Genomic DNA, 16873 nt, shown 5'->3' on the forward strand with positions numbered 1-16873 from the left:
AAAGGCCGGATAGACAGGGGGAGAACCAAAACAGAGCAGAATCAGAAAACACAAAGAATAGAGAGCATCCAGAAAGAGAAGGTGGTCAGCAGCACCAGATGCTGCAACAGAGTGAACAAGGATTAAAATCCACAAGAAGTCATTGATTTGAAAATTGAGAGAGCAGCAATAGGGATGCAGCTGATATGGAAAAGAAGTAAGAAGCACAGAGAACTCCATCCACCCCAAAATTACTCTAGAAAATGGACCAGACTGGCTAATGATTTGGAAATCCAAGAAGGAGAAAAAAACACTGAGTCATTTGTCCAGCCCAGGTTGCCATAGGGAGATGCATAATATTGGCCAGAAATTAGCACTATGGAATATTGCAGTAACTATAGACTGCCCAAGGGAAATAAAAGGTTCTAAACAAATACTGAGACACTGAGAACTCATATAGGGCACAGAAACCTGTCAAGTGGCAGGTTTTTGCTTCTGACACCTTTCTGGGTCACAGATGCAGTGTGGAATATGAAAAGGACCAGGACACTGATGTGAGGATCAGCCACAGGCCCAACAAGTAAGAGGGGAGTTCAGAAGTGAACAATAACAACGTGCTTGAGACTCCAGTAAAAGAGTTGTTCTCAGCTCTAGCTTATAGAGCAATCTGAGGCCTACTGAGGAGTAATGATGGAAGGAATCTTAGATGAAAGGAAAGGCTACAGTTTTATCACTTTGAACCAGGAGAGTTTTCCACTTTCATGATAGTGTCTCAGTCCAACAGCAGTCTATTACTACTCAGACGCAAACATACCACAGGAAGCTGCAGAGTTCAGACCTCCCTGGTGAAGGGTAAAAGACAGATGAAGTGATCAGAATTTGGCCTAAGACTAACGGCATCAAAAGCTCATAAGTTCCCAGCACGAGTTGGCCTTTGGAGCCCAGAATAACAAAACAACCAATAATTCAAGAAAGCTGCAGCAGAACAAACCCAGATGTGTTCTCACCAAAAATGTATAGATCTTAGACCTAATATAATGTCTAAAATTAGGAAGTTGAGAAAAAAATGAACAAACAAAAGAATCCCACAATGGAAAATTGTTGTGGTGACAGAGACACTCAAAACACGAGCCCAAAAGAGTTCCAAAAACATCTACAAGCAAAGCCTCAAAAGAAAACATAACTTGGGTACAAATTCAAATATAATTTCTGGAAGATGTAGAGCCCGAAGTTTAAAAAAAGAACTTAAAATGTTTTCATAAGACTAAAAAAAACCAGTAATTTTGGGAAAATTTTTAAAACTTTTTTGAGTTTGTTTGAATGATAAATCTGAAAGCCAGACCACATAGAGTTCAGAATATGAAAAGACAAAGAAAATAGGAGCAGAAGTAGAATGATCAATTGTCAAAGGCTTAATCAAGGCATTTAGCCTCAGAGGGGAAATTCTAATGATGTTGTCCTTGACACTTGCTTTGTAAATTAAAAAGTCAAGAGAAGAATTCTAAAAGTGGGTGCTTCAGTTTCTGAGGAAAGATGGCAGGAGAGAAGCTTAGACAAGCACTATGCACTCAGATTCCTACAGCTATTGCTCCATACTTACTCTTTCAGGGTTACAGGCCTGCTTTCCTCTGCTTCCTTCCTTATGTTCTTCACTAACACATCTCCATATTGGTTAATAATGGAAAACATCTAAATGCCGAATGAAAATAGTTACATGTAGAAAACCCAATTCTAGAACAAACCAGATTTCCCAAGCCAGAAGAAGCACAATGGTATTTCATATGCTCATTTCTCACTTCTAGAATATAAAGAATCATATATCTATAGTAAAAAGAGGCCTTCTAAGCCATCTAACCAAAATATTTCATTTTAAAGGGGAGGAAACTGCAGCCAGAAAGGTTAAGTGACTTGCCAAAGGTCACTCGGGTCCTAGGCATGAGAGGTGAGATTGGAGATCAAGTTCTTTAACTCCAGCTCTCTCCATTGTATCACCAAAAACAAGGAAACAAAATATTCCCTTATAAGAAGCTCAAACTTGTGGGCCTATTAATTAGGCTTTAACTGGAGGAAATCATTGGAACATATTTTTTTAATCTCCCCTAGAGATTTTTCTAGAATCTGATCAATGTCCATTGCCTTACGTCTTTGAGTTTTCCACTTGTAAATGTGGGAGACAATATTGTTCGAATCCTCTTCCATTGGTCATCTTCAGCAATTGAAACAGCAGTCTCTAAAATCCCTGTTGGACCAAAATTCTAGAGAAAAAGGGAAAGGGCAAGATCATACTTGTATTAAGTGGTAGAATCAGAAATACAATTACATTTTCCAGTATAAAAATGAATTCTAATTATCTGTAGTTTGTTATCTGACTCTTTATAGCCTATGAACTTTGGTGACAATTACTTTTCTGAGTCCTTAAAAGCTGTGACAGTTATACCTGCAGCAGTAGTTTCCAGGCTGCATCACTACAGAGGTTGCTTTCTGGGATGATGGCTAAAGCATTGTTATTCCCAAGGTTCCTGGGTGCCATGTCCTAGACTATCCACCTCTTATTTCTCCCTCATGACATTCTGGCTGGCCTGTCACATGTGAGATAATTGTTTGACAATTGATGGGGATGGCTAGCACCTTCTCCGCAGGAGTTTTTCCCAGGATCATGACTGGTAATGCCTAGCCAAAAGCAGAAAAGGAGGCTTGGGGGTGCTTCCAGGACTATGTTTCCTATGCCCATCTGTCTGTTGGAGGTAGCTGTTATGGCCTGTGGAGCTGAAGAGAGTGAGCTCATTTTCCACAATGACTTTTCTCTTTAGCAATGGCCCTGTAAGCTCAATTACAAGCAAGTCTAGTTGTTGGGGAGGCATTGCCATTCCCAAGTTTTTTGGGCCCAAGAGATGTTGATGGGGCTTCAAATCATTCAGCAAAAGCTGCCTTCTGTCTCTGGCTCAGGTTGCATTGCCCTCAGCTAAGCTCTGTTGACGGCCCTGTCTCCTTCAAGAATGTCAATAGTGAAGCTGGTTTATAGACAGCCTAAAAACTTTGTGATCTGTAAGAACATAGATTGCTTTCCACATTGCTGTCAGCAACTGTCACTTACCCGACGATTGGTGAAGACAGAATGGCACTCTTTTATCATCACTGATTTGATCATCTCTGGATCCATGATGGCCAATACAGGTTGTCTGCCATCATAAAACCTATGTCCCAAAATGGAGCAAATTACATCAGTCACCAAGTTACACTGTTGGAAACAGAGATTGCAAGTGGAAACTATAAATTAATGGCCATGAGCTCCCTGCTGCCTTATGTTTCAATTTTGAGATCTGGGGTTGAGCCAAGAATTTAAAATAAAATTCATCACAGAATGTTTATGAAATTGCTAATGCATGCTTGAGTTAGAACCCAGCCTCAGACACTTCCTACTCTGTGACCCTATGCAAATCAGTTATCTCTTTCAACTCAGTTTCCTCATTGGCAAAATGAGGAAAAGAATACCTTCAGTATTAAAGGGCTGTTGTGAGGATGGAAAAAAGAACTTTGAAAACCTCGAAGAGAAGATGTTGTTGTTGTTGTTGTTATAGTTGTTGTTAGGTATTATGGGAAAGGGGAATAGCTTCTTTAAGAAGGTGACATTTGAATTGAGTTTTAAAGAATGGTCAGGCACTCAATAGGAAAAGGAAGACAGGAGGACATTTCGATGACATCAAACAGCCTGAGCAGTCACAGTGGCATGAGATTGGCAAGTGTGTTTGGGAGCCAGCCATCTAATCTGGCTAAAGAAGAGTTTATAGAGAGCACTGATAGGATATAAGTCTGGGAAGATAGGGTGGTAGCTTGCAAGGTAGAGTCTTGAACATCAGGCAGCAGTTTTTGAATTTTACTTAGGAGGCATAAGGGAGCCAGGGTGGACTTCTGTGAAGATATATGAACATAAACACATCATTGTATGAAGAAAAGACCAGATGATCTAAGAAAATTCCAAAGGACCCATTCAAGATAAAAATGCTGTTCTGCCCACAAAGGAAAAACTGATGAAGCATATTGTGTTTTGATTTTATTTTTCTTGGAACATGCTAATATGAAAATATGTTTTGCATGATTTCACATATATAATTATATCATATTACTTGCTTTCTCAATGGGTCAGGGAGGGACAGCATGGCGGCAAATATTATGAACTCATATTTTTTTAAATAGATGTTAAAAATAAATAAACAGTTTCTAAAAATTAATAGTTTTTAAAAGGACCAAGTAGAAGAGATAGTGAAGGTAGGATGAATCTTGTCAGGAGGCCACAACAATACTCTCTATGAGTGTTAATAACAACTTGTACTAATGTTGGTATTGGTGGCAATAGGATTATAAAATGGACTGGAGAGATGTTGCAGATGGAATTGAAAATTCCAGGAAACTGAAGGAATCTGAGATAAGAGGGAGGAAAACTAGTTGAATATAAGCTACAAATTTATGAAAATAGATTACTATATAAATCAGAGGTTTCAAACTCATTGGTGCACTACTAACAGCTTTAAAATTCTTGGTTACAGGGCAGCTAGGTGCTGCAGTGGATAGAGCACTGGCCCTGAAGTCAGAAGGACCTGAGTTCAAATCCAGCCTCAGATCAAACACTTGACACTTACTAGCTGTGAGACCTTGGGCAAGTCATTTAACCCCGATTGCTTAAATATTAAAAAAAAAATTTAATTAAATTTTTAAAATATTTAAAAATCTTTTAAAAATACTTGGTTACCGGATTAAAATGAAATAGGAAAATATAATACAACATTGGTGTTGTTGTTGTTCATTCATTTCAGTCATGTGCAAATCTTCATGACCCCATCTGGTGATTTCTTTGCAAATATACTGGAGTGGGCCATTTCCTTCTCAAGCTTATTTTACAGATGAGGAAACTGAGGGAAAGAAAGCTAAGTGACTTGCTCATAGTCACATGGCTACTAAAAATCTGTGGCCAAATTTGAACTCAGGTTTTCTTGATTCTAATCTTGACACTATATGTACATATATACTTGTACATACATATATACATATGTGTGTGTCTTCTTCACTTATGCCCCTATATGCTTATCCCTTCACACATGTGCTCAACCCAAGTGTGTGCCAATGAGTAGTTGTCCTGGCATAATTCCAGCAAAGATCCCTTCTTCTCATTGAATTTTAGTGTCATTTGTGGGAGAGTGAGCTCAAAGTTTATAGAGACTGCATAGAGTTGTGTTGCTGATTAATTTTCATTGCTATTTAGTTATATTCTCTGTTAGTTATAGGACTGTGTGTCATATGAATGACTAGTGAAAGTAAAAAATCTGTGCTCAAGAAGTAAGATTTGGAAAGGCTTCTGGCCCTCTTCCCAAATCTCTAGAATCTGGGGTAGCTAATAGGAGGTTCCAGACTGACAGGATATCAGGTGCCGCACTAATGTTAACCAGTTTATCAATGGTTACTTGTGGAAATAAAAGTGAGTTCATGTGATATTCTGTAATTTGCTGTTACATATATAATTATGTATCACCCAAAATTTCTAACATTTCTAAAAATGCCACTACTGTTTAACAACTCATGCTCACTAAGAATGACATTTATTAAGTAAGAATTATCACAAATTCATTGAGTCAAAATTCATGGGTCAGAATTAATAGGATTTTAGACAGTAAATTGAAGAAAGTGGAAGAATGGTCTTTTGAAGTAAAATTAATTTTCAAAGAAGTATTGGTTACTCTCATCACCCAATATGTTATTACTTCTCTGATCATCTTTTAATTACTAATCTTCTTTTCATGTTGAATTGTACAACAGAATGGAAGCTCCTTCAGGGAAGGAACTCTTGCATTTCTGTCATTGTATCTGCATTGCTCAGCAGGGCTTTCCATAGAAGGCACTTTAAACAATGTTTCGCTGTTTCTTCAACATTAGCATAGCCACTGAAATAAAACATAGGGTCATGTAAAGAATGCAGGACCCCAAGTAATTTCTTAGTAGGTGCATCTGTTAAAATGCTGTGGGCCTGAACTAGAATTCTGTGGCATTAAACAGATCTCCCATACCTATACCTTCATAAATGTATTTGGAGTCAGTGGGGAGCTACGACTGACTGACCATTTAAATGTGTAGTTATGATGGAAAGATTATTTAGAGTACTCACCCCCAGGTTTTCCCATATTTTTTAAAACAAGTCTTGTCAAACTCTATAAAGCCCTGTAAGAAAACATTTTAAAATCAGATATTGGCATGAATCCTCAATAATGAAGTTAAAATGCCTTATGTTATATTCTATTACTAATGCTGTTGTGCTCTTCACTTTGCCTGCATATTGTTGCCCACCCCTATTTCTACTTCTTGATATCTGACCCAGCTCAAATGTGGTCACTACCACAAAGTCTTACCTGATCTTTCCAGCAGAATGAGATTTCTCCGGGATCCTTGGTCTCCTTATTTTAACTCTAATTCCTTTTTCCCATATTATGAAAGACTGTTTAAAGTAGGCATTGTTCTAGTCACTGTCATTGTAACCCAGTTCCTAGAACACTCTAGGCACTTGATCAAATGGATTGATATACTTTATACACTTATGCTCTCACTATATTCTCATTTAAATTACAATTACATAAATATATGTCATTATCTGTACTGGATAATAGCACCTTTGGGTCACCTGTCATTGATTTTTTTATCTTTGTTATTATCCCTAGTAAAGGGCTTCTTAACCATTTTAGTGTCATAGACCTTTTAATGGTCTAGAAATGACTATGGACCCCCTTCTCAAAATGGTGTTTTACAATGCACAAAACACATCACATTACAAAAGAAACCTATTTTGCTAAAAATAGTGATCCAAAAGAATTATGTTTTCCACGTTAAGAATCCTCTATTTAATGCCTATTACTCAAAGTAAATGATTAATAGATGTTCATTAAAATGTTATTGTTAATATAATTATAATAATGTAATTATGATGTTAATTATAATTATAATTATGATTAGTATAATCCCTTTAGTTTTTAATAGTATCTTGCACTTTCTAAAGCTGTTTCACATCCATTTCATGAGTCAATGTGTCTCATTTGATTCTCACAGCAACTGATGAGGTAATTACTAAACTGAAGGACACAAAAGGTAAACGGTTACCCATGCTCAGCCATTGACTCTAGTTCTTTCCATTACATGTCACATCTTATGATGTAAAGCTTTACATGATGTCTGTCCTATCTATGCACCAACACCTGGAAACAAATATTCTTAAGTAATCAGTGGAAAGGCAGAGAGAGCTTTCAAAACTGCTCTCAAAACCAAGAAGTCCTTGGTTCAAGTTCTGACTCTCACACATGCTCGTTGGGTGATCTTGAGCTAGATAATCAATCAATTCTCTAGGTAGCACTCTAAGACTAAAAGTAGTGGGGAAAGTCAGGTAGTAAGAGCCATTACCTCACCTGGGAATTCTTGTGCCAGGTAAATCACAGGCCTAGTTGTTATCCCCTAGAGCACTGCGGGCACATGGCCTAAAAGGAAATTCCCTTTTAATCGATGGCTAAATCTCCCAGAGAGTGCTAGTAACACTGACAACCACTAAGGCAAAATTTAGTATAAAATACTCAGTATGTAAGACTTGCTAATGAAGCCTTTTGTCCAAGGAAAAGAGGGACTGAATACTACTACACACTCCATCCTATAACACTGAAAGACAAGTGCACTGTAACTTATCTTTGGGAAATCTGAGATCGTATAAAGAATCAGAAGATCCTAAAACTCTCATTTTACAGATGAGGAAACTGAGGTCTAAACAGAATAAATGATTCTTCTGAAGTCACGTAGCTAATAAGTATCAGAGCTGGGATTTGTAGCCAAGTCTCCTGAGCCGAGAGCAATTGTTCTTTCCACTGTACAGAGAGTAAAGGAGAACTCATAGAAACTCACATTGTGATAAGCAAGAGCTGTGCCAAAGAAAGGAAGAGGTGCTGGTCCTGGAATTCCCAGCTCCTTAAAGACCTTGTGTGTCCAGGTCCCATATCTATAAAGTGAAGGAAAAATACAAAGACATTACAGCCACGGCAAAGACCAAAGACATAAAAGGTGCAGTCCACTTGTCAGTAATCAGAAAGGGAGTAGCTGTAAAGGAAACTCTGAGGTAAGGTTTCATTCAATCAGATCCAAGTGCCAATGGGGCACTTCCAGAGATATGTTATGGCTCCCAAAGACATCCTGAGATATCATATAGCCCAGCTGAGATTTTTGAAGTCTCAATCAACACCTGAGACCACACATTAGGTGTAATCAAGTTTGGCAAGCCTCGAGTAAACCAACATTAGCATTGCTACTGGAATATATTTCCCCTCTGTCTGGATTTATTCCATCATTACTATAGCTGAACTCTATTGTACTGTGACTAGGACCAAGTCTCTGTTGCCAGACTTGACCCAGTCTGGGCTCAATACACCATACATATACATCCAAGGCAGCTCAGTATATGTACCTCAGACATGAAGCCCTCCTCTCCAGAACCTAACCCAGCTTTGGTGCCTCAGACACCAGACTACTCATCTTTAGAACCAGAACACAAGGCGCCACAATCACAGTTTCCAGTATCTTTCATTTACCTTAATGATCTGCCTTAACACCAAAGATTTTGATACCATACCTCTTATTGTTAGGACCTTAAATGCAGGAAGATCTATTTACACCATTCCTAATATCTCTCCTTCCTTGATATTAGAAAGAGAAATGACTGTCTGCTATGACTAGCATAATCCTACTGCTTACTCTTCCATCTGAAATGGTGTTCTTAGATGACTAAGCAAAAATCACCCACTTCCCTTACCTCTATTTCCAGTTCTTTTATCCCTGCACATCACAGACCTCCTCCTTTCAGGTAACAATCTAGCTCTGCCCCCTCTTCCATTCTGTCTTTTGGATCTGCATTTTATTATTAATACATTTCCCTTCATCTCCTGGGTTCTCACTTCCTCTAATATACTACTCCTGGTGGAGGACTCCGTATATTTTTTCATTGTTCCTTATTACCACTCCTAGATCCATTCTCTGTTATCACTTAGCAACTTGTCTTACTTTGAGTTTTATTCTTTCCAGATATATCTTACCAAATCCAGCTCTGGAAGCAGTTATGCATTGTATTACAGCTCTCTTTTTGCAAGGACTTCAGACTCTGTCTCACTCTTCCCCCGCAATCTTACCTTATACCTATAAGTGCAATCAAAATTCAGTTTGGCCTCAAAACACCCTGGCTTCTCTATTTCCTTAATCTCAAGTCCCATGTCCTATACCTTCATTTCCCATCACTCATATAAGAGGATAATAACAACCTTGATCTCATTATCAGCCAAATATTCAATACTTCTGTGGTCAGGGATTCTGAAATTGCTTTATATGATCACATCTTATAAAATCTTTTGTTTCCACATCTTGTTTTTCATAATCTTATTTTTCATCATTACCTTCAACTCTAGTCCCCAAACCACTGCCATTCAGTAACCTCCAAAGTTCTGACTTCACTTTTTTAGTAAAAATAATAATTTTATATTAACAAGTGTTGGCTCAACTTCCATCCTCTTCACACACACACACACACACACACACACACACACACACACACACAGAGAGGGGGAAAAAAAGGAAAGCTAAAGCTCTATAACAAATAAACAGTCATGCAAAACACATCCCCACATTTTCCATATGTGAAAATGCATGTCTCTCTCTGCATAGCTAGTCCATCACCTGTGGCAGGAGATGGACAGCATTCTAAATTATTTATCCTTTGGACTCACAGTTAATTATTATGAGGATCAGAGTTCTTAAGATTTTCAAAATGGATCATTTAAAAATATCATACTAGCTATTCTTCTGGTTCTTCTCATTTTGCTTTGCATTCTGTTCAAAGTGAGGTTCAAGTCATACCCTTCCCCCATTCTTCTTAACTGATTTGGATTTCTACTTGCACCTCCAATTATGGCATAGATCCCCTCCATTCCTCTTCTTTTCTTCTCCAGGATATTCTTTCTCTTTTCCTTTTCCCTTCCCCTTGAAGATCATTAGATCATTACAAAAATCACATCCTAAGTCTCTATTGTTTTTGACCCCATCCATGACCTCAGATGGCACTACAATTCTTAGGAGATATTGCATCCTACCCCTCCCCCTAGTTTAATGCAAACATCTCATTCATATAATGTCTTTCCTGATTGCTCAGCTTTTTATATTTCCCTTTACTCTCATGTTCATAGTTAAAAGTTTCCACTGTATTATAGTCTTAAAAAAATCAAGAATGCTTGGAAAGACATCAAGGAGCCAAGATGGCAAAGGAAGCAGGAAATCAACTGAACTCTCCCATTTTCAACTCCAAATAACTATAAAATAGCACCCCAGAATGAATCCTGGGAATGGCAGAACTGGCACAAAGACAAGGGAGCTCACTCCAGGATAGGAAAGGTCTTGGCAAGCAAGCCAGCCACAGGCCCTGAAAAGCACCAGTCAACCCTCAACCTGACCTCTGCACAGCAACAGCTGAGCACTAAGATCCTCCCATAGCCCTGACACAGAACAGGGCTCTCCCACATGCCTCCCCATAGCACTAGGCAAATGGGTGGAAGCTGACACCAGCTGTTCCTGTAGTCTCCAGCAGTGCCAGCCACCACACCAATCCACCCCATCCCTTCAGCTCAACATCAGGTACAAAGGTCCCCTGCGGGCCTCAGGGCAGCACCAGGCAGGTTTGCTGGGAAGTGACATGCCATGGACTGTGCTTCACTCTCACCCAAGTGCAGAAGATTTTTTTCCTGATGACATTCTAAGTGGTCATCAGCTGGAAACTGTTCCACTGCGCCCTTTTGTGGGTTTTGATACTCCAAAATTTGTTTTTAGACATTATTTAAAGGTCTTTGGAGTAGTTTGGGGCTGAGGTAGTCCACTGATTCTTAAATGATCTCTCCTTGATCTGTTATCTACATCAGTTTTTTTTATATGAGATACCTTATATTATCTTCTATTTTTCTGTCTTTTGGCTTTGTTTGAACATTTCTTATCTCATGGAATCATTATCTTTGGTTTGGTCCATACTAATTATCAAGAAGGCAGTTAGTTGGGTAAAATTTTGTACCATTTATGCCCAACAGGCAATTCTCTCCTTCATGGCTCTCATTTCTTTTCCAGTTCTTTCCTCTGTCACTCTCAATTCATTTATAATACCATTTGAAATTCATTTTTTTTAGCTCTTGCATTGCTTCTTCTAGGGATACTAATTGATTTTGCGGGCACTGTTTATATATTTTGATTAATCTTCTCTTCTTGGTTTGTGGCTTGAGTATCCTTGTTCTCTTAATAACTCTTTTCTTTTTGTTTGTTTAGTCATTCCTTCTCTCACATGTTCTCAGCAACCTGGCATTGCAGGTTAGAGATCTTTTGGAGTTGAGTGTTTGTTGATAGACCCTCTGGAGTCTCCCATAAAGCTTTCCTGTGTGGAGTACTAAGTCTGCAGTATACTCACCTGGAAGCTTTGGGCACTGAGTCCCTAGTGAGTAGGTTGTCCCAAGCCCCAAGTTGCAAGCCTGGGGTTGAGCTGAGTTCAAGAACATTTCTAGGTGTCCATGTGCTGCAAACCTTCTTCAGAGTTTCAGGTGAAGATTTCAAGCTCTCTCTCCAAGCTCTGTCCCAGGGCTGGGATCTGAGATCCACTCCAGGATAGCCTAACTTGACTTGTATTTTGTCTTATGATCTCTTTATTCAGCTAAAGTTGATGTTTCCAATAGCAACAACAAGTTCTTAATTGTGAAATTAAAATCAATAACTTTTTCTCAGTTTTTAAAGTTCTCTCTTAACATTTCTCTCTATTGACCATGCCCTCCTCTTGGATCCTATAGCTTTAAAATCTCTAACATGTTCACAACTAATTGTGACAGGATTTATGAATCCACACATAAGAAAAGGGGGAAGATGTGAACTCCTCTTTCATGATTTTCTTGAACGACTTCTTCAGAGCTAGGTGACCTGGTAGATAGAACACTGAACCTAGAGTCAGGAAATCCTTAGTTCAAATACAGCTTTCAACCATAAGTAGATGTATGTTCCTGAGCAAGTCACTTAACCTCTCTTTGCCTCAACTTTCTGACTTGTAAAATGAATGTAATAATGGTACCTAGCTTTCAGGATTGTTGTGAGGATAAATAAGTATATTGTTGAAGTATGTACCACAGTACCTAGAATACAGTACATGCTTGAAAAATTATTTCTTTCTTACTTCCACATTTACTTTCTCTTTTCCTGCCTTCCTAAATTCCTTCTTTCCTAATGTCCTTTCTTCTTTCCTTCATTATATACTGTAGCTTACTCAAGCTTATCATGCACCCATACAATATGCTATGGGAGTCCCACAGCTTTATTCCTCAAAGACTTTTCTACTGAATAAGGAGACAGGTTTGCTGAAGGTGTTTGACATTGCTAGGGGGGGTGTTCAATAACAGAGTGCAAAGCAAGATGGTATATGGTGAGGTGTCCCAAGTGTTTCCATTTGTAGATGCATTTGAAGTTATTGTCCTAAACCAGAATATATTGCAGAACCTTGTAGTTAGATCCACAGTGGTCCTACCCACTTTTGGTGGGCTTGTGAGGAATCAGATAACCTATCACATTGTTGGTGGGATTTCAGACTCAAGAAAATATTTTGGAGAGCAGTGTCCCAATATGTCATAAGTCACAAAATTGAATATACCTTTTAATCAAGCAATTCCTCTATCAGGAAAGTGTCACAGAAATAAGCATAACATGTTTAAATTACTTATGCACATAAAACATATTCATTGGTCCTTTATTATGAAAAGAAAAAATTAGACTCCGATATTATTAAAATTGGCTAAACTAATTATAGTATAGTATCATAATCAAATATAATAGAACTTCCCACAATAATTATGGTTAATGTTCACAAGAAGATATGGAAGGACCTTTATGTGATGAGATATAGCAAAAGCAATAAAACCGGAATTGTTACATCCTGACACTGTAACTTCACCTACATAAAAGAGAAAAAAAAAAAAAAAAAAAGAATGTGAGCTCAAATGTGGTAAAAAATTTCTAGCAAGCCTGAATGGGAACTATATTGTTTTCTTTCCTTGCTATTTATATATTACTTCACCTGATTCTACTTCAGTATAGGCTGGAGTGTGCAGTAAGATTATGACTGTCGTTTCAGAGGCTCAACTTATTAAGTTTTAACTTCTCAATAAAGTTTCTAAAAAGTTTTTTGAAGGAACATGATTGTCATAACATTCATCATCCATATATTTAACGTTGATATTATTTCCTCATCTAGAGTATAGTTTCCCTTCTTTTTTGCTCAGCATATCTGTTTGCTGATTAAAATCTCAAAGTAATAGGTTCCATACATATACCATAACATATGTTACTTTATATTATATTTCTATTGTGTTGTGTTGTGTTGTGTTGTGTTGTGTTGTTTGTTTAGGCAGGCTACTTCTCTTGTCTTAACCTTAAGTTCCTCATTTGCCAAATGAGGGAGAAAATTAGCAAGTTGTAGTAGATTATCCCCAAGTTCCTTCCCATAGGATAGAGATCCTATGTTCCTCTAAACACTGTAATACATCATTTCCTCAGCCACCAATGGCTCAAAGCAGCACACATAGACAATTCTGACTTTCAGTATGGGACTTAGGATGATAGAATCATAAATCTAGAGTTTTAGGAGGCTTCAGAATCCACCTTCATAGTCATGTCACTACATGAATGAGGAAACTGAGGCTCAACAATTTAAGATCCTTGGATAAGGTCACATCGGTAAGAGAGTATCAACAGAGAAAGCTCAGTTTAGATCCTTTCACTGCAGATTACATTATCGTTCTAGTTTGCTAGGGGCCTCCTAAGCCATCATTGTTGCTGGGATTTTGGCATGAATGTAAAAGGTTCTCGTGGCATTTAATATTCTTATTTCCCCAGTCCTATAACTTTCTGATATTTCCTGATAGCTCTAAGGAAAAAACCTGGATGTAGGGATGACAATATTAAATTATCTCCGTGTTCAACAGCAACGTCATTTTTTCCAGACTAGTCAATTTTTATGTCTATGTGGAGAACTACCAAAATCCTTCCATTCACTTACAGCAGATTTTGAAAATCTTAGTACACAATGGGCATATGAATATCAGCTTCTACTACCTCACTAAATTAGCATCATTCAGAGTCTGCAGGAAAAAATACAAAGAAAAATTAATGAAGTTCTGTGAATTTTTCTTGAATATTTAGCAGTGACTGCTGCCTCATTTTGTGGTAAACTAACCAAGAAACCAGGAAATAAAACCTAAGCAAGAAAAGTTTATATTCCATAGAGCATAATTAAATGATAGACCTTGAAGCCATCAGAAGCCTAAAAAAATTAAAGACAACAAACGCTGAGGTTTTGGGTGTTGCAATGTCTGCAGTTGAGTCTCTACTGGTTCTCCTGCCAGGACAGTACCTTGGGTCCCATCAGCTTGTGAGGATTGAAACACTAGACATAATCGATCATTTTGGTATTTTTGTACAGAACAGCTTCCATCACTGACATGTATCCATGACCTTGACCAGACTTCTAGTTCTCTGCCTTTCTAGGATGGTGATTAGTTAAAAGAGATAAATTGAGCAAAACAGGAAAACTCAACTTTTGCCAATGTTCCAACCCCAAAGCCTTTGAAAAAGAGAATGCAGAAACATGTCATGCAGAATCCCTAGAAAGTGACTGATAGAAAAGACTAGTGTGTTTGTCAACATAAGCATTAGGGGGAAAAAAGCTCTAACTTTTTGGACAAAAGGAAATACTTTTCAAATTGTGAAAAGTAAAATTATAGGAAGAAATATTGGAAAGGTACCAAGAAAAGCCAGACAACTGACATGAAATCAGGTTTCTTTAAGGAGTTTTCTTGGCTTTTAAATCACTTAACCTATACCGAAGGAATATCCTCAAAATCTATTCTTTTGGGAAAAGACTATAGAGCCTTTGATCAAAGAGTTTATAGTTTTCTCTTGGTACTTTTTCTAACAAACTGTGTTAATTCACTTATATAGAAAAAAGAAAGTCAGCATTTTCAGTTACAGACATACTAAATAACCTATATATCCTTATGTACACTATACAAAAAGTAGGAGCAACTAGAAACCAATCATTGTGAAATGTCCTGTGACAGTCACAAAAAGCTGAGTCTAATATTTTGATAAATTGTAAGGGGGAAAAAGGAGGTTCTCACTTACAGAAACAGGAGAGTCAGAAAGAGAACAAGCAGTGCCCAGGTTCCAGCACTTAAGCTTGGGATGATGTCCATTGTCACGCTCTCCAGTTCGCTTTTTATTCTTGTCTCTTTTCCTCGTCTCTGTTTGTGCCTTTGTTCTTAATACCTCGACTTCAAGTGCTGTTGTAATTCCCGGACAAATTCTGAAAGGAATATATAGACATTAAGACAGAGGGTGGAATTAAAGGCACAGCCAATGAAACTATGATCCAGTAGGGGAGAAAGTTCATGGAATTCTGTGATGGTCAGTAAAGTTCAGAAAATAATAATTAACCTTACCCATTTTAAGGGCATAACAGTAATGATAAAAAAAAATCTTTAATCCTTATCAGAAACATTGCTGACAAAAACAGAGTGAAGTCAAAGTTTTATGGAAGTCTAAAGTACAAATGAAGCACTCATCAAGAATTTATAAGTACCTATATGTGTCAAGCATTGCACTTAGTCCTTGGGGTACCAAGATGAAATTTCTGCATATGGCAATTAATAATCGTATGTCATGAGTCATTGAACAATAAAAAAGAGGTGAACTCAGATTCATTAGGCATGTTTGAATGCAAGGTCCACCATCTATGGCCTCTATGACCATGGAAAATTTGCTTTACATAACAGGATCTAACACTTCTCATCAATAACGAGAGACTCAGAGAGCACAAAGGACTCTTCAAGCTCTTGGTGTATCATCTTTGGGCCTTTACTTTGTCATTTGAGAAATGGGGAAAATAATATTTATAATACATTCCTAACAGGTTTTTTGTGAAACTCAAAAGAATTAATGTCTACAAAGTGTTTTACCTTTTCCTTCTCCAGCTCATTTTACAGATCAGGAATTAAGGTAAACAGGGTGAAGTGACTGGAGCAGGGCCACACAGCTGCTAAGTGTCTAAGGCTGGATTTGAACTTTGGGTCTCCTTACTCCAGACCTGGTGCTCTATCCACTGCATCACCTACCTTTCTCTGAAGACCTCCAAGAAGGCAAACCTTCTATTTCTGGAGGCAACTCAATTCCAATTCTGGGTAGTTCTAATCCTCAGGAATTTTCTCTCTCGGTAAGCCAGGATCTATCTCTCTGTAACTTTCATGATTGGTCCTAGTTCTGCTCTCTGCTGCCCTGTAAATCGAGTATAATTCCTCATCAATGCAACAACCCTCGAAGCATTGGAAGACAGTTGGAACACCTTCCTAAAACATTTTGGTTAGACTGTTCTTCCAACAGTTCTTATCTCAAAATCTGGAATCTTCGTCATTATCAAAAACTGGTGACTATGCTCATTTGTTTCTCTAAATCATGTCCCTAATTTTTCCACTACTCAAGTTCTCTATTTGTTACCCAATAGAAGTTGTTGTTGTTTTCACAAATATGTTTTTGTATGGGGCAACTAGGTGGTGCAGTGTATAGAGCTCTGGCCTTGGAGTCAGGAGGACCTGAGTTTGAATCCAGTCTCAGACACATAACACTAGCTGTGTGACCCTGGGCAAGTCACTTAACCCTGATTGCCTCATCAAAAAAAAAGAAAAAAACAAGCAAACAAATATGTTTTTGTAGTAGTATAGTTTGAATTCAGGCTGAGCTCCTTTCCTTTCCATTTTTTTTCAATGATTCC

General features: G+C 37.9%; 1 protein-coding gene across 1 annotated transcript in view; it reads right to left on the minus strand.

The window, feature by feature from the left end:
• Positions 1 to 15418, minus strand: part of LOC110201917 (cytochrome P450 3A9-like) — a 34904-nt gene extending 19486 nt beyond the window's left edge. Inside the window, exons 1-6 of the mRNA XM_020977786.2 lie at positions 15232 to 15418; positions 7903 to 7996; positions 6134 to 6186; positions 3074 to 3173; positions 2121 to 2234; positions 1580 to 1668 (exon numbers count right to left, since the gene is read on the minus strand). Coding sequence (XP_020833445.1) covers positions 1580 to 1668; positions 2121 to 2234; positions 3074 to 3173; positions 6134 to 6186; positions 7903 to 7996; positions 15232 to 15302 — 521 coding nt within the window. The 5' untranslated portion in view covers positions 15303 to 15418. The remainder of the gene's footprint in view (positions 1 to 1579; positions 1669 to 2120; positions 2235 to 3073; positions 3174 to 6133; positions 6187 to 7902; positions 7997 to 15231) is intronic.
• Between the last annotated feature and the right edge of the window lie 1455 nt (positions 15419 to 16873).

The sequence above is a fragment of the Phascolarctos cinereus genome, unplaced genomic scaffold (genome assembly GCF_003287225.1).
Source record: "Phascolarctos cinereus isolate Bilbo 61053 unplaced genomic scaffold, phaCin_HiC Scaffold_4;HRSCAF=312, whole genome shotgun sequence".
NCBI classification, from domain to species: domain Eukaryota; kingdom Metazoa; phylum Chordata; class Mammalia; order Diprotodontia; family Phascolarctidae; genus Phascolarctos; species Phascolarctos cinereus.